This window comes from Amblyraja radiata, chromosome 38 (assembly GCF_010909765.2).
Source record: "Amblyraja radiata isolate CabotCenter1 chromosome 38, sAmbRad1.1.pri, whole genome shotgun sequence".
Lineage (NCBI taxonomy): Eukaryota > Metazoa > Chordata > Chondrichthyes > Rajiformes > Rajidae > Amblyraja > Amblyraja radiata.
The window spans coordinates 7,625,523-7,647,744 of NC_045993.1; the positions used below are offsets into that span (position 1 = coordinate 7,625,523).

Sequence of the window (22,222 nt, forward strand, 5' to 3'; positions counted from 1 at the left end):
CTGCGGCACCACTCTACTGCCCGTATTAATGAACATCTCATTGTTCTTAGAAAATCCATCTGCTTTTTAGAAGTTTGTCATGTATGTCTAAATGAAAATTCCAGAACATTTATAATGGTATAAAGTAATTGGAGATGACTTGAGGTGATGTAGTGAACCATGATTTTCCTTTCTGAACAATGGGTTGTAGCATGTCATAGTTTGGTGTGTGTGTGGCAGTGGTGGTGATTATGTTGCAGTCAGTTGGAATTGTTCATGTTGCACGGTGTCAGACTATAGCATCTATGTTAGTGTGCTGCTTTCTGTTTGTTCTCTTACCGTGTGTTGAGTTGTTAAGGTTTGTTGAGTGCCTATAATCTGACAAGAGTAGGTGCTTCATTGTGTCAGTTGTGACGTCTAACAGCATGGGCTGCAATATCCATCCTGCCGTTTGCTGGCATCCTAACTGGAATGAATGGCTGCTATTTGTATTGCCTGGCAACATCTCACCAATTGCATCAGAGTTATGATGGAACTTTGAAGTCACTGCTAATAGCAAGTCCCACACTGGTCGTATAGGGGATGGGGTATTGTGCCTGTCTCTGTTGTTTCTCCCCCCCCCCCCCCCACACCTTCCCAAAAGAAAAGTCTGAAGAAAGGTCCCGATCCGAAAGTCACTTCTTCATGTTCTCTGGGGATGCTACCTGATCCGCTGAGTTACTCCAGTACTTTGTGTCTTTTTCCCTAAAAGAAAACTTTGTTTTCACATCATTGAGTGATACTTCACAGTTGTGCTGAATCTTTCATCTCTGTTATTTCAAAAGCTGAAAACTACAGCAATTCAAAGTTGACTTTCCTTCATAATTATGATTATGGTAGTAAGCACAGTCGCATACAGATCTTAAATACATTGATCCACTTTATAAAATGAATCCCATTGTAATTTAAAAAAGAATCATGTAGCTGGTAACCTAACCAACTCGAAGGTAGAATATGACATTTTGATTAGTATATAATGGAGGTAGAGCAAACATCATTGGGAAATGCAATCTAAGAAAAAATGTGGTGTTAAGAATGTATTCAATGTCATACTTTTATGCTCTATCATAGTATAACAAATCTATAATTGTCACCAAATTATTTTATCGATATGAATTATTTTTTAAGTAGCATCTGTAAAGTCATCAAGTTAAATCATTTTTCAGATGGGGTCTGATTCTTAAAGAGTGTAGGGCTAACCAAGTGGCTGTATTACCTAGCCAATTCCATAGTGAGGTTATCTTGGTCCTGCCATGACATTAGTTTATCCAGCATTTTCCCATTCTTGGCTTCGATGAGGGTTGAAATTGCCACTTAATGTTCAGTGTAATAAAGTGAATGTGAATAAAAGGTTGTAGGGAATTGTCAGGAATTATTATTAGTTAGTGGTCTTTAGGTAAGAAATAAATATTGTGTTGTGCAAAGCTGCAGAAAAGTTGATGGGTCTGAGTGGAAAGAGGGAGCTCACCTTATGAACATGTCACCTCCTTTCTCTCCCGGACACTGTTCTTTTTTTTTTCCAGAACTTTATTTCGAACAAATTTAAAAAATAAAAAGCAAGTGTGAAACAGCATACAAAAAACAAAAGCAGAATATTTATAATATGTCATAAACGATATTAATAAATAAATGAATTGTATGTGTCCGAAAAGGAGCAGGAAGAAGCCAAAGCTTATTAATTCTCACCCCTTATTCAACTGCTTATACAAATTTAACAGCTATAAACACCTATTTCCATATGTACAACAAATAATTTACATTTATACACTAATCAAATATTTACAAAGCCATACAAAAAAAGAGAGAAACAAAAATAAAAAATAAAAATAAAAAAACCTTCCTGTACTATACAGTATCTCTGAGTCATATATACAACCCATCACCCTATAATCATCCTTCCCAATACAATCAGTATAACAGATATCCCACTCAGTCACCTATCCTCATCCCAATATCCTTTAAAAAAAGTGTTTTTGTACATCTTCTTGGCATAGATGTTTTTAGTCAGTGAATATATGTTGCCTTCTTCACTTCTAAAGTGAGCAATCCCCTAATGAATGGATTTGAGATTCTGCAGACGTTCATCCCAGGAGCCAGAAAGCAAAAAATAGAAATGAAAGTTTTCCCTATGCTTTCACTCTAGTCGCAAACTGAGCCAGAGAATCCAATTCTGGGATCTCATTCACTGAGGCCTCCTATAGCCATGCAGTCTAGTTACATTGAACAACCTTGGAGTGTTCATATCTGATACCTGTAGTCACCAGCCAACATCAAAGCCAGGAACTCTTTTCTGGGAGTTTGTGTGGATGAACTGGTCACCATTTTGAAAAGCGATTCCATCTGTCCAGCCTGTAAAGAGGATAAATACCAGTAGCTAGCTCCTTGTTTCTACAATACCAACATATGCTGCGTGGATGATCTGACCCTTTGTCAGGCTGTTATAATGTGTCAAATTGTTGACATTAAAACAAAATTGGGTTGTAACACTTCAAAGCATGCTAACCTGTTAGATTTTTGTTACACAGTGTCATATTTTATTTGGATTACAGTGAATTGGGGTGTGACATCTTCCATGTAGCCAAGCAGTAGTGTCTCTGTTAAAAATGTCACACTGTGATTTAGGACATATTAGGTTGAGGATCATTATAGTATGTTGAGCTGAGGGTCAATTAGTGTGATGGAGTTATGTACCAGATTACATTTTTGACTGTTAGTTACCTGTTATGATTTTTCCTGTGTTTGATTGTGATGAATGCCGTTTATGATAATCTGTAGAGTTGCTAACTGTAAATCTCTCTTACAGCGCACTGGAGCATGGTTTTAAGGCACTGACTGATCGTTCAGTCATGGCTGATAAGAGGAAATTACAAGGTAAGATCAAGGTGGATTGTGACAATTTGTTGGGAAGGGCCATTTACATGCAGTATGTTATACTGTTTCTAATATCAAAAACAAAGGATCTATGCGTCTTGTCTATGCAAGAATCGTGATAAAGGATACCTGAATTTGTTAGAGAGTGTGGCAGATTTTTGATCTCCCTGATTCAGACTGTTGGGCAAATCCCCTCACATGGTTCATTCAGGTTGATGGTAATTGCATTTTTTATCAGATCCTCATAAACACTCTTTCAATTTCCCGGGGGATTCTTATGGAATATGATCCATTTCTTAATTTTACCCATCCCACTTGCCAGCTCTTGCTCAGTACAGAAATGGCTTTAATATTGTCCAATTATAGGATCAGTAACAGACGAGTGAAAAGTTAATTTAGCTTCAATAAAAGAAACACCAAACACAAATTCTTAAGAGAAGACAAAGGAACTTTCAGAATGGCTTCTTTGTATTTTCATGTCACGATTGCAAATTGTTATCAGTCCGTGTGGAATATACCGAATTCTAAAGAGAACCAGTGGCTCATGTGCTGCCAAGCTTTATTCTGATCAAGGATGATTTTAATAACAGTTTTAGAAAACTGCTGTGATTATAGATTTGCTGATGATCACCAGATGCTGTTGATCATCAACAGATGCTGGGTGTGATCCTCACTCTGCAATTACAATGCTTCACGATGGAGAGAGTCTCTCAAACTCTATACAAATATAGGCATTGTAGAGTTCAAGCAGGTCTTTGAGGGAAAGTTGCAGGAGTTGTTCAAGGGGCTGAGGGGGAAGTGGCGCATGTTGGTGAGGAGAAGGAGGGGAAGAAAGTCATACAGAGGGGCTGGAGACACATTGGATAGAGTAGTCAATGATAGAGTTTCGGGATAAGGTGCTGAGCAGTCAGTGTGATCCTGCTGAGCAAAAGGTGTGAGGGATTTGAGAAGAAGGGGCATTGAGAAATGTATTCCAATAAAGTGAATCATTGACTAATGTACCAGATACCATTCTATATTATTTGGAATGTGCATCTTTAAACACATTTTTAGCTGCCTCTGTCCTGTTTGGTTTAGTTTAGTTTAGAAATGCAGCGTGAAAACAGTCCCTTCGGCCCACCGATTCCATGGTAACCAGCGATCCCCGCACACTCACACTATCCTACACATACTATGGACCAAAGATCCTATAGCGGAGCAAGATGGACCACTCCTGCTAAATGCAATGGGCTGACGTGTAGTATGCAACGGAACGTGGGCCTTTTTTTCATCCATTTCCGTAACCGGACCCGACCCGACCCGACTCGACTCGCAGTGTAATCAACGTCGCGGGGGAACAGTTTGTGTTAATAAATTAAAATTCTGAAAATGAGAAGATTTTTACCAAATAACTTTTATTTTTACGAGGATGTTTCCGTAACCGGCTTCCGTCTCCGCACTAGTATCCTATGGGATCTTTGGTGCGGAGACGGAAGCCGGTTACGGAAATGGGGCCAAAAATTACCCATGAATCTGCCCATGACCGTACTACGTCTTTTTCGTCGAGTGGACTATCTTGCTCGCTATAGGATCTTTGCTAGGGACAATTTACAAATTTACCAAGCCAATTAGCCTGTACGTCTTTGGATTTTGGGAGGAAACCAGAGCACCTGGAGAAGACCAACGCAGGTCACGGGGAGAATGTACAAACTCCATACAGACAGCACCCCGTGGTCAGGATCGAACCTGGGTCTCTGGCGCTGTAAGGCAGCGACTCCACCGCTGCGCCACTGTGCCGCCCTATTGTTAAAATAAGTGACTGTAATTCATATACTGCAATATGTTCCTAGATTAACTAAAGTTATTGTTTACGGTTTTGATTGGAGGTGGGGGTGACATTCCGCCCTCAGATCCCACCAGATTGAATGTAACTTGGAATATTGAATCATTACAAGCTCGAGTGGAAACTTTAGTTCAAATGAAAGGCTGATTCCTTCAATTATTTTTTGTATTCGGCAGGAGAAATTGATCGCTGTCTGAAGAAAGTCAGTGAGGGTGTGGAAACCTTCGAAGACATCTGGCAAAAGGTAGAGTTGGTGAAAGTTGGCTGTTCCATTCCTATACCTACTGGCTCAGAGGCCCATAATCTTTTCATTGGGTGCCCACTTCTAGATGCCAGGAACCATTGAACCATTTTCTAGATTTGCTAGTTATACCCCATTAGCAAATATTTCCAACTTTTTTTTCCTCTCTTTTTTTTTCTCTGTACAACTTCATTTTTTATTATTTTAAAGAGAGAAATAAGAAAGAAAGAGATAGCAGAGAGTAGAAAAACGTGTAGTATGTATAAAAAAGTGTTTTAAACATTTCCAACTTTAACCCCTCAAAAGGCAAATATAATCTTGCCTATTAAAGATTGTTATAAAATCCTCGAAATCCTCGAAATGCCCCCATTTCTTTCTGCGTATCAATTGTAAAGCGGCATATTGTTTTATCCTTTCAAAGTGTAGGAAGGAACTGCAGATGCTGGTTTAAATCAAAGCTAGACACAAAATGCTGGAGTAACTCAGCGGGACAGGCAGCATCTCTTTTGATGTTTTCATTGTCTGGCTTACCTTGTTTGTTAACAAACTAAATATGGTAACAAACATACGCCCTCTGCCTACTCTCCCCACTCCAAACCTGCCCTTGCCCCAGTTCATAATCAAAAAGGTTTGGAGTGGGTAAGGGGATGGGACATTTTGAAATGAAGTGTTACACGGCACATTCACCATTTCTATGGAACTAATTACTTTAAAGGCAATTTCTTAAATTCACTTACTGACGATTTGTGCTACTTAGGGCCAAAGAGCCACTGAGCATAAAAACTCTTTGGCCCACCAAGTCCATGCTGATTATCAAGCTCCCAATCCATCACAGATCCCATTTTATTTTACCTCACATTCCCTTCAATTCCCCTCAGACCACATGTTTAATTGCAAATTAAAACATAAGAATCTGGATTTCACTGCATTTTAAGAGTACAGATGGGTAAGTGACCTTAAATATCATGACTTGTTTATCAAAGCTACATTTAACTGTGCATAGCATAAACAGAAACTCTGGGAATGCTGAACCGGTCACGTGAGGTAGGTAGGCTTGGTTGAGCGATGACCCATTCTAACAATCTTCTTGTGATCAGGTTCACAGCGCAGCAAATGCAAATCAGAAAGAAAAATATGAAGCTGACCTGAAGAAGGAAATTAAGAAACTACAGGTGAGAGAAAATAAACAAAGCTTTGTTTGACCATCTACTGCCTTAGGTACTGAAGAGGCTATTCTTTGCTGCCCTCTCAGGAAGTTGGTAGGTTTGGTGCAGCACTGTTCGAAGAGTGGAGATCACTGGCGCAAGCAGACAGATTGTGAATTTACACCGTTAATCTAGAGTTTAGAACAGCACAGCACAGGAATGGGCCCTTCGGCCCACAATGTTTGTGCTGAACATAAAGCCTAGCTGAACTGATCTCATCTGCTAACACTTGATCCATATCCTTCTATTCCCTGCATTACATGTGCCTGTCTAAAAGCCTCTTGCAATGCCCTCCATAATGTTTGGGACAAAGACCTTATCATTTATTTATTTGCCTCTGTACTCCACAATTTCAGATTTGTAATAGAAAAAATGAGATGTGGTTAAAGTGCACATTGTCAGATTTTAATAAAGGCATTTTGGCTATACATTTAGGTTATACATTTTGGCTTCACCATGTAGAAATTACAGCAGTGTTTATACATATTCACCATTGTACCTGCCTCCACCACCACCCCAAGCAATACGTTCCAGGCCCCCACCATTCTCCGTGTAAAAAAAACTTGGCCTACACAACTTCATTAAACTTATCCCCTCTCACCTTATAGCTATGCCCTCTAGTTTTGGATATTTCCACCCTGGGGAAAAAGTTTTGGTCAACGCTATCTTTGCATCTCACAATATTATATACTTCTATCAAGCCTCCCCTCAACCTCTAAAGTTCCAGAGAAAACAATCCAAGTCTATCCAACCTCTCTGTGAAGCTGAAACGCTCTAATCCAGGCAACATTCTCTGTAACAAATAGCTTGCGTTTCTCATATCCCTACCCTATCCCCTCAAATGTTGCCAACTTCACATATATGTGTGCCAGAACAGTTTAAATTATACAGCATATGCATGACTGATATTGTCAGAACCCACACTCTCCATGTGAACCTATAGGCGAATGCAGTTTTGTGTTTTATGCTCGGTGTGATTCCAACCAATATGATAATGTGTGAAAACAATAAGTTTATTTTTGTGCAGAATGCAATTCCATCTTTTAATTCTCCTTCCTGATACTCACTCCTCCATGGCATCTTTTTGCTGTCCAGCATATTGTTAGTACAAACACCAATTTAAAGCTGAGCATGAGACCATGGCACTGAAGGATCCCTGGCTTGGAATGTAGCAGAAATTCGTGGTTCTGATGTGAATATGAATGGTTTGATTTTTGTCAAAAGCTGTGAATTGTGACACAACAGAACAGGCGTTGCACCATTCTGACATTCTCTCAGACCTATTGTCTTCATTGGCTGAATCGGTGTGCTGGGGTGCTGCATTTGCAGCTTTACAGGCCTCACTAATGTTAAAGCCACTCAGTGAGGGGGTCATGTTATCCCAAGGATTTAGAGTTGATTGAAAGCTGCATTTGATAAACAGGTTAGATAATGACTAGATAAAATATTTTGATCGATGTGTATGACATCATTGGCAAGGCCACCTTATTATTACCATTATTGCCATTCTTAATAGTCCTTGAGAAAATGGTGGTAAATTATATTCTTGAGTCCATTTGGTGAAGTTGCTACCACAATGTTAATAGGCAGAGTGTTCCATTGTTTTTTCTTACAACAATGATGAAACAGCAGCATGAACCCAAATTAGGAAGAGGAGCTAACAAGTGGTTATTTCCCCATGTGTTGGACGCCATCCTTTCTAGATGGTAGAGTTCAGGCGTTTGTGTTTCAAAGGATTCATGGTGAGTTGTTGTGATACATTTTGGTGGTGTGAGAGAATGTTTAAGGGCCTGTCCCACTGTACAAGGTAAATCAAGAGTTCTTCTGAGTTTCCCCTGATTCGAACTCAGAGAATTACGGTAATAGCCGCTCGTAGGTACTCGGGGCTCTCATGGACATTTTTCAACATGTTGAAAAATCTTCACGAGCTTATCGCGTTTCCCGAGTACCTGCCGTTAGCGTTACGAGCCGCTAAGAGACGTCCCGAGCTCCGACGTACCCGCTACGTACATTCTACGTGCTTACCATGAGTTTGATTTTTTTTTTAACTCGGGAGAGCTCTTGAATTACCTCGTACAGTGGGACAGGCCCTTTAGAATGGAGGATTGGATGTTAATCAAATGGAACTGCTTTGTCTCAGATAGTGTTGAGATTCTTGTTGGAGCTACATTGATCTAAGCAGCGGAGAATATTCCGTCACACTATTAATTTAACTATTGTAGACGATGAAGTGGCAGCAGCAAGTAAGAGGAATACCCTTGCCCCAGATACACACATATCTGTAATTTTATTGTGGGTGGTAGAATTAAGTATCTGGTCAGCATGAACTCAAGAATGTGAAGGATGGTCTCAATCTGTGTCAAAGAGATGTAGTAGAATGAAAAGAATAGATTTTAGTACAAAATGAGCCTCATCTGGTTCAGTCGTGTACTTCCCTAGCTTCAAAAGGAAGAATATAAAAGTGTTTGAGCTCATCCTTGTCATGCTGGAACGAACTAGAAATTCACAAATAAGTACTTGGATAAACAGCGGGTGGTGTATACAGGATGGAGGGGATAGAAACATAGAACTATTATAGTGCATGGAAATAGGCCCTTCAGCCCAGCTCGTCCATGCCGACCACGTTGCTCAACCGGGCTAGCCCCACTTGCCTGTGCCTCGCCCATATCACTCCAAACCTTTCCTATCCATGTACCTGCCAATTGCCTTTTAAATGTCGTAACTGTACCTGCCTCTCATCACTTTTACTGGCAGCTTATTCCCTATATGGACCACACATCCTCTGTGGAAAAAAAAGTTGCCTCTTGGGCCCCTTTTAAATCTTCTCCGTTTCACTTTAATCCTACACCCTCTTGTTTTCGACACCCCTCCCTGAGGAAAATACTGTGGCTATTCACTTTGTCTGTGCCCCTCATGATGTTATCAACTTCTCTAAAGTCACTGTTCATCCTTGTATGCTCCAAGGAAAAAATACACAGCCTATTTAACCTCTTGTGAATCAAACCTTTCAGACCTGGTAACATCCTTGTGTAGAGAAAATAGGTGCAGGAGTAGGCCATTCGGCCTTTCGAGCCAGCATATGATGATTGTTGATCATCCAAAATCAATACCCTGTTCCTGCTTTCTCCCCATATCCCTTGATTCCGTTAGCCCTAAGAGCTATATCTAACTCTCTCTTAAATATATCTTGTTTGCACCTTTATGACATCCTTCCTGTAGCAGGGCGACCAAAACTGTACACAGTACTCTGAATGTGGCCTACCAACATCTTGTACCGTTGTTAAAGACAACCCATGCCTGTATTCAATATCCTGATTGATGAAGGCAAGCATGCCTTCTGACAATAAAGTTCCATCGTATCGTATGCCAAACACTGTCTTCACTACTCTTGTCAGCAATTTCATGGAACTATGTTCCTGCCATCCTAAGCCTCTCTGTTCTACAGCCCTCTTGCGGCCCGATAATTTACTGAAAAGTCCTGACGTGATTTGTCTTACCAAAATACACCTCACACTTATCTAAATTAAACCAATCTGCTATTCCTCAGCAGGTAAGAATTTCATAGTTCCGTTCTGGGACATATGACAATAAAACATTTTTGACATTTGCCCAGTCCATCAAGGTCCCATTATAATCTTAGATAATCTTCTTTACTTTCACTATACCCCACCTTTAGTGTCAAATGCAAACTTACTAACCATGCCATCTGCATTCACACCCAAATCATTAATATAAATAAATAACAAATAATGATCACTGGTGTCCAATGTGGAAGAAAATCTCCTCAACCACCCTCTCTTCCCTGCCTTCAAGCCAATTTTGTAACCAGTTACCTAGCTTGCCCTGGATCCCATGTGATGTAATCTTCCAGACAGCCTACAGGGCGGCACCTTGTTAATGGTCTTGCTGTGTAGTCTATGTAGATATCTTCTGTTCTGCCCTCGGTCACTCTTCAAAACAATCAATCTAATTCATGAGACATGATTTCCCACACATGCATTCATGCTGACTATCCGTAATCACTCTTTGCCTTTCCAAATACATGTAGATCTTGTCACTCAGAATCTCCACTGATTACTTACCCACCGCTGATGTTAGACTGATTGTCTGTAGTTCCCAGGCTTTTCCTCGCAGCTTTTCTTAAATAGATGCACACTTTAGCCACTTAGCAGTCACCACATTCATGCTATCCATGAAATAACTGTCTCTGCCAGAGTCTCTGCAATTTCTTCCCAGCTTCCCACGAGGTGCTAGGATACACTCGATCAGGTCCCAGGGATTTATCTATGTGAGCTTTAAGACCTCCAGCACCTTTTATGTTATGTCGATTATCTTCCAAGCTTTCACTATTAACTTTCCCAACTTCTCTAGCATCCCTGTCTTTCTCTGTAAATACACGAGAAATGATTCATTTAACACCTTACCCATCTCCTGTGGCTCCACACATTAACAATGTCGTTGATCTTTAAGGGGCCCTGTAATTATCTCCATAGTTACTATTTTGCCCTTAATATACTTGTAAAATCTCCTGGTTCTCCTTGTCTGCTAAAGAAGCTATTTCCAGTCTCCTTTTCATCCAGGGATTCACTTGATCCCAGCTGTCTATATCTGACGTATGCCTCCTTGAACATGACGGAGAGTTTCACAAAATCTACTGCTTTTAGGTGTGACTGAAATATTAAACCGAGTTTTGAGATGAATTCCCCCATAGCAAAACTATTTGTGAACCTGTAAAAATATTTGTTAAATAGAGCATTTAGGAAGAATCATTGGCATTCAAAGTAATGAACGAATAAGGAGACTGCCGAGAGGACTACACAGATGTGTCATCCCAGTTTGGAACAAACATTTTCCTCTAGTTTTCCATTAAAACGATGTTCTTTTCTCAAACATACTTGGGAGACAATATAGATTTACACAAAAAAGCAGTAGACGGTATACCTTTCATTCTTGCGTACAATATCAATTCAATTTGATTGCATTGTTGTCTTTTATGTCTACAGAGGTTGCGAGACCAAATAAAGACATGGGTGGCCTCCAACGAAATTAAAGACAAGAGGCAGCTGCAAGAAAACAGGAAACTAATTGAGACGGTAATATGTCACCTGGCATCCTCGAGTGCCATTGCTCCATTCCATAGCACCTGTTAGCTCAGTCACATCATGTCTGGTACCTCCTGGCACTTCTTTTACTGTGTCCCCCATCATATGATGCATTTTCATGTTATGTAAGACAGCACATCCTTGCTCATGGGAACTTTCCCCTTGACCTTCCTGTCATTTGCTATAATGCCCATGCGCATCAAACAGTGAGGAGAAAATTGACTCCCGCAACATTGTTCTAAAGCACAGTTATAATGCAGTTACATTTTGTATGCATTCAGTGAGCATAGTGCCAACTAGAAAATTGACATAATCTGGCCTGTACTTAGTAAATTCTGACCTCCCCTTTCTGCAGTTAGTACAAGCGGTTCCTACAAATGAGGAGGAATTTCCTTAGCTAGAGGGTGATAAATCCGTGGAATTCATTGCCATAGACGACAGTGGAGGCCAAGACATTGGGTATTTTTAAAGGGGAGATTGATAGATTCTTAATTCTATAGTGTCACATTTCACTACACCTCCCCCCCCCCATCCAACTCCTAAATCATATGGAAATCTCAGGTCCATGGCAACCTAAAAAGACAGGAATGTTTAAAATGACACAAGGAACTGAATTCATCTGCTGGGAATGCATAGAAATCCAATATAAATGGTGAAAAGAATGCATCACCTGCTATGCTAACACATCTGCCTGTGAGCAACTTTGCCCCACCTGTAGCAGAATCTGTGGATCCTATATTAGCTTCTTCAGCCACCTTAGCACACACAGAACTGAAGTGTAAGTGGGTCATCCATGATGTCAAGGATAACATCTACAGATGCTCCGTGGGCAGTGGAGGCCAATTCACTGGATGTATTCAAGAGAGAGTTAGAAATAGCTCATAGGGCTAACAGAATCCCATATTCCTTCTATGGGGAAAAAGCAGGAACAGGGTACTGATTTTAGATGATCAGCTATGATCATATTGAATGGCGGTGCTGGCTCAAAGGGCCAAAAGGCCTACTCCTGCGCCTATGTTCTATGTTTCTATATAATGGTGTCCAAGGTAGAAGGCAGGAAAATGTGGTTGAGAGGGAAAAATAGATCAGCTATGATCGAATGGTGTGTCGACTCAATGGGCCAAATGGCCCAAGTCTGCTCCTAGGTCATATGGTCTAAAAATACCTTCCCCTTTGGTTTCAGTGTCAACCCTGATATTGGACAACTGTCCTCAGTAAGACTGCGGGAACCTTTTGTGCGTTTCTTACTGTCATGTTTAACACAGCCCACTTTTTTTAAAGCCCCACTTCCTGCTTGTTTTTGGCAGAATAATACAGACACCCCCTTGTCCCTGTACCGTATGTAACCGGCACTTGGCTGCTGCATGCAAATTTCGTTGATGCGCCTGTGTGACGTACTTGCCCGCAGAATGAGTTTTTTATTTTTTATTGAAGTCATCTGTTTGATGTGTTTTGCTGGTAATATTTATATTAATATTGTGGTTCTAATTCAGTACTGGAGAGGCCTAAATAGGCTCTGTGCATCCCCATGTTATGCAGAGGTTTCAGGCTTGAATGGTGGGCCACCTTGACATTCAAATCTGCTGGCTTCTGTTGTTGGGAGATTGACCTGTTCTCCTATGGTTATTTTTTGATTGTTCAGACTTCCACCTGCGAGAGTGAGAAGAAAATCTGTCACCTCCCTGTGAGCGTAGCCCATGTCAGTCAGTCTCGGAGGAGTCTGTGGCATGTCTTGGTCAGCCGAAGGAGGTTGATGGCAGGGAAGCAAAGTGGGCTGGGCTATAGAGAATGCAGGGTACAATTTTGAAATCTGAGTTTGCAGTTCAAGTATTTAAATCTTTTCTATAAAGCAAATGGAAAGGTTCAAGATAGTGGAGAGAGAAACAAAGACCAAAGCCTATTCTAAAGAAGGGCTGGGATCGGCGACAAAGGTGGATCCTGCACAGAAGGAGAAGGAAGAAATCTGTCAGTGGTTGACGGTAAGTGATGGCAGGGCAGTCAGAGACTTTCCAGAGGCGCAGTGCTGTTTAGTTATAGAATCATACAGTGTGGAAACAGGCCCTTTGGCCCAACTTGCACACACCGACCAACATGTCCCATCTACACCAGTCCTACCTAATTCTTTTGGCCATATCCCTCTAAACCTGTCCTATTTATGTACTTGTCCACATGTTTCTTAAACGTTGGGATAGTTTTAAATGCTTAAACATTTGTCGACACACTTCAATCAGTCTGCGAAATCCCAATGCCACTGATCCCGGATGTCAGTAACATTCAGGGAAGAGGAGAGTAAGTGGTGAGTCTGAAGTTCCCACTTCAGGAATGCTGCTGGTCTCGCTTCCTTGTTTCCTTCTCTTTTATATCTTAAATTCATTTCTGAGAATGCTTCCCTTTGGCCCTTTTTATTTCAATCTTAGCTACTTCACACTGCAAAACAAGAGGATGACAATCTAACCTTCCACTGCCTGGGAAGTTTTATTGTTTGAAACGCACTAATCAATGAAAATCGTTGCTCTTTGTTTACAAGCCTGTTGTAAACGCTGTTTCTGCTGGCGGTATTATACCACTGTCACCTCTATCTGATGTTACCCAGTCTTCCCCAGGTGTGGGCTTAGTTACTAGAAACAGCCACCGTCCATTTACCCACAAGTGGTGCTGCATTAACTTAGTGTGCTGCTCAATGTTGTAGTAGAATATCAGTTAGGAACATGAAGGGGAGAATGTTAGCATGAGTAGGTGGCTGAAACGGCCCTGGAATATCTCTGGATTTCAAGCCTGGTCCAATTGGAAATCTTACCTATAAAGCCGATTTGCAGTTACATTCTCCCTGTCGGTGTTTGTAACTATTACCTTCCAATAAATTTCCAAAGCAATTAAGATTAAAAAAACTTGTCTTATGGCACCGACCCCTGGTTTGGAGCTGATATTTCAGTAGTTATTAGACCCATTCTTTGATTACATTTTTGGTTGATCATGAATGCCTGAGTTGTTGGATTAATGTTTTGTTACGACCATCTGGAAAAGACGTCTCTACTTAACTGATGCTCTACTTACCGATGTTTGTTACAAGATTGTCAGCGTAATCTACTCCCCTGTGTACCGCCCTGCACCGCTACACTCTGGCAAAGAACTTTTGACAGCAGTCTTTCTTATGTGCATCATTTCTGATGTTTAGAAAGTGATTCTAATTAATCTCATAAATCTCTTTTTCTTTCCCTCCCCATCCCGCAATGTGTCGTCTTCCATTTCAGAATACGATAGACTCTTTAAATATGCAGGTGAGTGGAATGGTTAATTTAGTTTGAGATTATTTTAGCCTCATTATTGTTGATTTATTTTTGAGCCTCTTGCTTACACTGTTCGGATCAATGAAGATAATCATGTTGCCCTTCCCAGGTTGATCTCTTTGAAAGTGAAATGGAAACATTGTCAGCGGTGACAAGGAAAAAAAAGGGTGAGAAAGAGGTAGGAATAAGTGCTTTCATTCAGTTTACATGTTTATCTTGAACATATGTGCCTGTTATTGGATAATGTTGAGCATTTGTTTAATGCTTGTTACTGAAAAACCTGGTGCGTACAACTTAAATTTCTGTTACTATGTATACTCAATTTCCTGCAAACACACATGCAAACTTCTCGCTAACTCCTCAATCCCCTGCATATTACTAATAGTTGTGTTCTGCTACTCACATCCCAGCTACTGCGTGGTCTGAGTATGTCTCATATTCCTCTTGCCGTGTCACTCCGTATGCCTCTTGCATTCCTGTTTCTGTAATGTGTCGGGAAAGTCTTCTTCTTCTTTCATGTGGCGTGCACAGCCTAAAGTTGTAGGACAACTTGTTCTATTTGATCTTCCGTTTGTGCACGTCGAGTTGATTGCATTAGTCGAAACAGGGCGGACCACGTGAAGGTTGCAATCTTCCACCCCTTGGGAAAGTCTCACTCCTGTTAACGGTTTACCGAATAGCTCTATGTTTTGCGCTGCACACTTGCTACTGTAAACTCCATGGTAAAGTACCCATTGTTGATCTTGTACAGTAATGCTTTCCGATTATTCATTCCCCATATGCATCAACCTTCATTGTTTTAATTGTGGTCGTGTTGCTGTCAAGAATTATTTCCTTATTATATTCTAGGTTAAAAATGCCACAAGAATGTGTTGACATAGAATAGAAAATGTGTCTAATTAAAACATCACCTGCAGTCCCTGCTGCAAACTCTGCCCATTTGTCATCATCCTTAATTCTTCTCTCCATCCACAGTCTTAAACAGAACCAGACTATTAGCAATTGCAGGACCCTGCTAAACCCAAAGCTGCACTTCTTATCCATATATGCTATTCTTTTCATAGACTGCTGCAGTCGTGACATTTCTCACCCATCTCTGTCATCTCCAGACTGCGCTAAACCAGTTCTGTCCTTCTTTAAGTCAGCTCATCCAAAACTCTTCAGCTCATCATATCTGGAAACATCTCAAGTGCTTGCCCAGACACCTTCCAGGTCGCTGAATCCTCATGGGCCTGCAGCTTTGACACCCGATGTACAGACATTAAATGGAGCCAACAGCTGGAAAGGTCCCTGTTGATGAGCAGAGACAGGCTAGCGCAGGCTTCGATTTAGGTGCGCACCTATTCTGGATGCACCAGAGTAGGTCAAGATTGATGTCCAGAGCTACCTGTGTCCTGCAAGAACTCAATGATAAACACAAATACTGGGGACTCATCGTCAAATCAGCTGTCCCTTTTCCCCTCAGCAGCCGGCTTTTCTCTCCGATACAACCCCAACAACCCAACTTGTCATCGACACCCTTGTGCCCATTCTCTTTACTTCTCCTAATATTCTCATCACTCAACCCAATGCACCCTGACTCTGTCAACGTCACCCATCTTTCCTCCCACTTCAAACTGTCCTCTTACCTCCAATACAATCCTGGGAGGACAAATGTGGGGGAGAGAATGCAATGTGGACTCAGCATCTTTGCCCCAATGCTGCTTTCTTGCCACCATATGTGTCCTCGCACTTCCCCATCTCATTATGTGCATACCACCAGGTGACCCATCCCCATGTCCCCCCCCCCCCCCCTTCACACCGTGTCACTCATCCTCCTTCACCTAACCATTCCCCAAGATAAAATGTCTGATCACCCCGCTTAGCAACCTTCAGAAGAAAAGAGTGACCGTTTTGTTCACAGAAGTAGATAGGAATTAATTTCCCTGTCAGAGACCTCTTATGAATACAAAAATGCTGGAGAAACTCAGCGGCTGCAGCAGTATCTATGGAACGAAGGAAATAGGCAACGTTTCGGCCCGAAACGTTGCCTATTTCCTTCGCTCCATAGATGCTGCTGCACCCGCTGAGTTTCTCCAGCATTTTTGTGTACCTTCGATTTTCCAGCATCTGCAGTTCCTTGTACAATACAATTTTTTTAATTTGTCATTTGAACCCCAAGGGGTTCAAACGAAATGTTGTTTCTGCAGTCATACACACAAAAAAGAACCAAGACACAACACAATTTACACAAACATCCATCACAGCGCATCGCCTCCTCGCTGTGATGGAAGGCAAACACTTATCTCTCCCCTGCACTTCCCATTCCCCTCCCGATGTCAGAGTCAAAGTCAATGGCAATTGTCCCGCGGCCATTAACGCCGCGCCGGGTGATGCAAGGCCACGCACCGGGTCTTGGTGTTGGAGCCCCGGGCGGGCGCTGGCAAAGTCCCGCAGCCATTCCAAGCCGCGCGGGGCGGTGATGTAAGGCCCCGCTCCAGGAACTCTTCAACCCCGCAACTCGGGCGGGTGAAGTCGCCGTTGGGGAAGCTCCGAAAAGCGGTCCCTTAAACACCTCTTATGAATAAATGGATCTGAGCGTGTGTCAGCATGGCACTGTTATTGACATTCTCACCTTTGTTTGTACTTCTCTGAAACCTTGTGTGTCATACGTGCCTCTGAGTCAGAAGCCTCAAGCAGCACAAACTGCTTCAGAAGCTTATACTGAAAAGCTAAGCCTGGAACTGTGTTGTATTTTGAAAGAGCACTCCTTTGCTGCAAGCACCACCTTTTGGATGTTAAACTCAGGTTCAAGAGCTCGTCAGGTGAATGTAAAAAATCCCAAACCAATCTTTTGGGGAGTTATCACCTCGAACAAAATTTATTTGCTAATTCAACATTACTGAAATAAACCTTAACCTGTCCATGTCACATTACTGATTATGGGATGTTGATGCGTGCAAATTGGCTGCCAGGTCTCCTGCATTACAACAACAGAGCCTAAATTTCCAAATGACTTAATTTGTTGCAAAGCACTTGGAAACATACTGAAAGGTGCTGTAAAACTGCGTCTTTTTTAATTTTGTCGTGTGGGCCGCTCTTCTATGCCAAAGACGCTATACAAATACACTCTGATGGTATTTATAGTCTGATTTAGTACCATTACCAAATCTATTGTAAAAACAAGAACCTTTAGTTTAGTAGACAAAATTGCTGGAGAAACTCAGCGGGTGAGGCAGCATCTATGGAGCGAAGGAAATAGGCAGCATCTATGGGGCGAAGAAAATAGGCAACGTTTCGGGCCGAAACCCTTTTAAGGGTTTCGGCTCGAAACGTTGCCTATTTCCTTCGCTCCGTAGATGCTGTCTCACCCGCAGAGTTTCTCCAGCATTTTAGTCTACCTAATTTAGTCTACCTGGATTTTCCAGCATCTGCAGTTCCTTCAGTTTAGTTTAATTAAACCTTTAGTTTAGTTTTTACTTTTAGAGATACAGCGCTGAAACAGGCCCTTCGGCCCACCGAGTCCACACCGACCATCGATCTCCGCACATTAACACTATCCAACACACTAGGGACAATTTTACACTTATACCAAGCTAATTAACCTACAAACCTGTACGTCTTTGGAGTGTGGGAGGAAACCGAAGGTCTCGGAGAAAACCCACACAGGTCAGGGGGAGAACGTACAAATTCCATACAGACAGCACCCGTAGTCGGGATTGAACCCGGGTCTCTGGCGCTGCAAGTGCTGTAAGGCAGCAACTCTACCACTGTGTACCACTGTGTCAGCGTGCCGCCCTACACAATTACAATTACAATTTTTATTTATTGCGGTACTTTTAATAAATGCGTTTTCAAACAGCTTTTGGATCTGCATTGTGAGTGTCGAGCATACTGTTTGGTATGTCTTACGCAGTTTAAAAGATGCACCGTGACATTTCTGCCTGGCAGCCAAGCAACAGCGGATTATTCGCAGAGGTGCGTAGGACCTCCACCAAGGTTCCATGTCAGAAACCCTCTGTGAATATGTCACGGGTGTGAGGCTGTGTCATCTTGGCACAGTTGTCGACACTGTCACCTTGGAATCAAAAGATTGTGGGTTCGAGCCGTTATCTTGGTACAAACCTTGAGGCTCATAATCTTTGCTGACTCTTCAGTGTAAGACCACTTACTGGAGTGTCAGATGCTTCAGGGTTCTGGGTGAGACATTAAACTGAATCAGCACCTCTCTATTCAGATAGGTATAAAATATACTACGGCACTTTGTGAAAACAACAGTGTTTTCTTCCAGTGTCCTGCTAATATTTATCCTTCAACTAACAACTCCAAAACAGATTAATTGATCAGTGTTATCACTGTTTGTGGGTTCTTGATTTATACAAATTAACCTTTGTGTTTCCCTCTAAAGTGACTGTAAATACATTTCTAAAGTCAGTATTTTGGCTGACCAATTGGATAGGGATCTAAACGCAAGCTGTTGAATTTTAATATGGTAGATTGCAAATCATCATTGATGGACTAACTGAACTTTGTTTCCCAGTCTCTCCACTAATGACACAAAATGAGTGAACGTACACTACTCTTGAAATAATAATTGGGGGCTGCTGATGATGAGCCTTCCGAGACTGGTTAAAAGATTTAAATACGATGATCCGATTGCTCAGCTTTTTATCTAATCCATGGAAATCCTCCTGCAGAAACAGGACAGGCTAGAAGAATTGAAGCATTACATCGAGAGACACAGGTACCACATTAAAATGCTGGAAACTCTCCTACGCATGTTAGACAACAGCACAATAGAAGTGGACCAGATTAAGAAGATCAAAGATGACGTTGAATACTATGTTGATTCCTCTCAGGACCCAGACTTTAAGGAAAATGAGTTTTTATACGATGATCTTGATCTTGAGGACATAGGTAAGACTATTTTCAGCCAAATTACTAAACTGACTCATTGGAAATTGTGTGTGTGTGCATGTGTTAACCGTGCCCACTGGTGGAAGATTTTAACATTATTTTAACATTAACGTTTTGATTTTAACATAATAATTATATTATTGATTGCAATAATGAATTACAACAGCTTGAGTTGAATTTTGTTGAACTGATTTGATATATTTTATCTTTGTACCATGTAAAATGTCCAACAGGCTGTTGTCAGTTGTTGTCCGTACTAGCAAGCAGTTTAGGAAGAAGAAGAGATGATTGCTGGTAAATCACTACACGTGCTCAAGAACGTTGTGCGCTGTATAGATGCTACCTGCCCCGCTGAGTTACTCCACCATTTTGTGTCTACCTGTCAATTGGCAGCTCATTTACATTGCAATAGATTGAGATAAGGTAGCTTTGTAGAAAGTAGTATTGAGGCGTGGAGATATTTTACAACTATAGTTTGTTAGTTTAGAGATACGGTGAGGAATTAGGCCCTTCGGCCCACCGGGTCCGCGCCGACCAGCAGTCCCCGCACACTAACACTATCCTACACACATTAGAGAAAATTTACAGGTAGACAAAAATGCTGGAGAAACTCAGCGGGTGAGGCAGCATCTATGGAGCGAAGGAAATAGGCAACGTTTCGGGCCGAAACCCTTCTTCAGACTTAATTGACAATTTTACCAAAGCCAATTGACCTACAAACCTGTGTGTTTTTGGAGTGTGGGAGGAAACCGCAGCACCCGGAGAAAACCCATGCATACTGTTTGGTACGGGGAGGCCACAGGGAGAACGTACAAACTCCATACAGACAACACCCGTGGTCTGGATCGAACCTTGGTCTCTGGTGCTGTAAGGCAGCAACTCTTCTGCCGCGCCACTGTGCTGCTCCACCATGTGGCACAGAGAGAGAATGCAATATAAAGTTGCAGTACGAACAAAGGAATACAAATTACAAGGGTTTGACAGATAAATTGTATGGTGTGTTGTTGGAAATGTTGGAAACCTGGTTAAACTGAAGTAGCAAATGCTGATATCAGCTAAACCATTTATTGAATGAGATAAAACTGATTGTGGTTGAAAAATCTGGATGTTAAATGTCAGGGGGATAATTGTAGTCAACATGTTCTTTATATGGGCAACAAATAACTCAGTAGCTATTAGGAAAATTAATTTTCAGGAATTAAAGGTTACTATCAACAGAAACTCAAGATAATGTGCCAGATTAAGATTGATAGTTTAAGGAAGACTTCTAAAGTTGCAAACAGCTGAGAAAAGGACTTTGAATTGGCTTATTTAGCTAGTTAATGACGTTGAGTACAGCAATGTTGATTGGGTGTTATAAAAGTGTCTCTGACACTCCTATCAGGAGATTCCAATCAGGAGACGTTCAGGTGCTGCTAATTTAGCCCTGGGAGACTGGGGAAGGAAGGAGGGAAGGCAGGCAGGGAAGCAGGGAGTGAGGGAGTGTGGCTGGCTGGCCCGGTCAACAGTGCTGAGTGAGGAGGGAATGCACCCTCTGCTCCTGCACCATCACAATGCCTTGTCGGACATGTGCAGCAGCCTGACCAATGACACCTTTCGGTATTAATGGACTTCATTCCATGTTTGCAGCACAAACAGCAATCATGGCAACATCACCAGCAAGCAACAGTAACAGCAATGTGGAAGATGAACTTTTTAACCAGTGCAACAGTACTCCCACCTCTACAACCTCAAGTTCTCCTGTACCCCTCAGTCCAGCCAACCAGTCCGTGGTGAGTAATTCCATGTCCTCTGTGCTGAATCTGGTTTACAAGTCTTTGAGAGAAGAACTTGTCAAAATAATTGCAATGTCTCCTGGCTCGGCAAGGTCAGAAGGAATGGTCCATGATGTGGTGGTTGGTGGGGGGGGGGGGGAAGTCGAATGCTGATCCAGGTACTGGCTCGTACTGTAATTCATTGCTATGTTCTCTCCAACTTGTGGTCTCCGCCCACTGGATCATATCAGGTGGAGGATATATTTTGAACTGCATGTTTCTGGATTGTTGTGTCTCAGCTGGTAATGAGAGAAGCCTTGATGTCACAGACTGGGCAGGTCTGTTGCATTTGCTATTCCAGAGTAAGATGCTGGTCAAATACAGATTTTTGGTGTAAGATTATCTTCTAATTTAAATATTTCAAGCTAGGATATTGCTCTTATTTTGAGGAAGTATTTCTGCTACTCTGGCTCTATCATTGTATCACTGTATCTTGGTTCAAATGACAATTGTTCAAGTCTTTGTTGTTGTATAACTGCAACACAGACATGTTTATCAATTTATTAAGGGGTTTCTGCACTGAGGAGAGATTCATAGAAGTCTCTAGCCATCTCAACCCGATCATGCTCAAAAATTATTGAGTATTTATTCTGCATCTGCTACATGCTTGAGATCTCCTTTCTCCGATCAATCTGGATAAATATCTTCATGAGGACTATCTTACTGAAGGATTTTGAACAGTCTTTCCATAAACGAGGGTACCATCTAATTTACCTCTACCTCAATGGGTACATTGGACTTTATGTCTGAAACAGCTGTGCTGCAATGCTGAGACCTTTATTCTGAACTCTATCTTTACCTTTGCTTTACCTATTGTACTTGAGTTTGGCCTGATTGTATTTGTGTATAGTGTTAATTGATTAGATAGCATGCAAAATAAAACTTTTCACTGTACTTTTGGATTGTCACTATGTCGTGGTGGAGAAGCTTGTGTGGACCTGAGATCCTGAGAGCAGTGCCGTCTGG

At 41.6% G+C, this 22,222-nt stretch overlaps 1 protein-coding gene across 6 annotated transcripts in view; it reads left to right on the plus strand.

Annotated features, from left to right (window-relative positions):
* The window catches only part of cnot3 (CCR4-NOT transcription complex subunit 3), a 91,111-nt gene that overhangs the window by 43,773 nt on the left and 25,116 nt on the right, over positions 1–22,222 (plus strand). For all 6 annotated transcript variants that reach the window (XM_033013391.1, XM_033013392.1, XM_033013388.1 and 3 more), the window contains 9 exons: positions 2,822–2,889; positions 4,888–4,955; positions 6,050–6,124; positions 11,161–11,250; positions 13,110–13,238; positions 14,511–14,537; positions 14,656–14,724; positions 19,223–19,442; positions 21,072–21,214. In XM_033013391.1, the coding sequence (XP_032869282.1) occupies positions 2,865–2,889; positions 4,888–4,955; positions 6,050–6,124; positions 11,161–11,250; positions 13,110–13,238; positions 14,511–14,537; positions 14,656–14,724; positions 19,223–19,442; positions 21,072–21,214 (846 nt within the window). In that variant the 5' untranslated portion in view covers positions 2,822–2,864. The remainder of the gene's footprint in view (positions 1–2,821; positions 2,890–4,887; positions 4,956–6,049; positions 6,125–11,160; positions 11,251–13,109; positions 13,239–14,510; positions 14,538–14,655; positions 14,725–19,222; positions 19,443–21,071; positions 21,215–22,222) is intronic.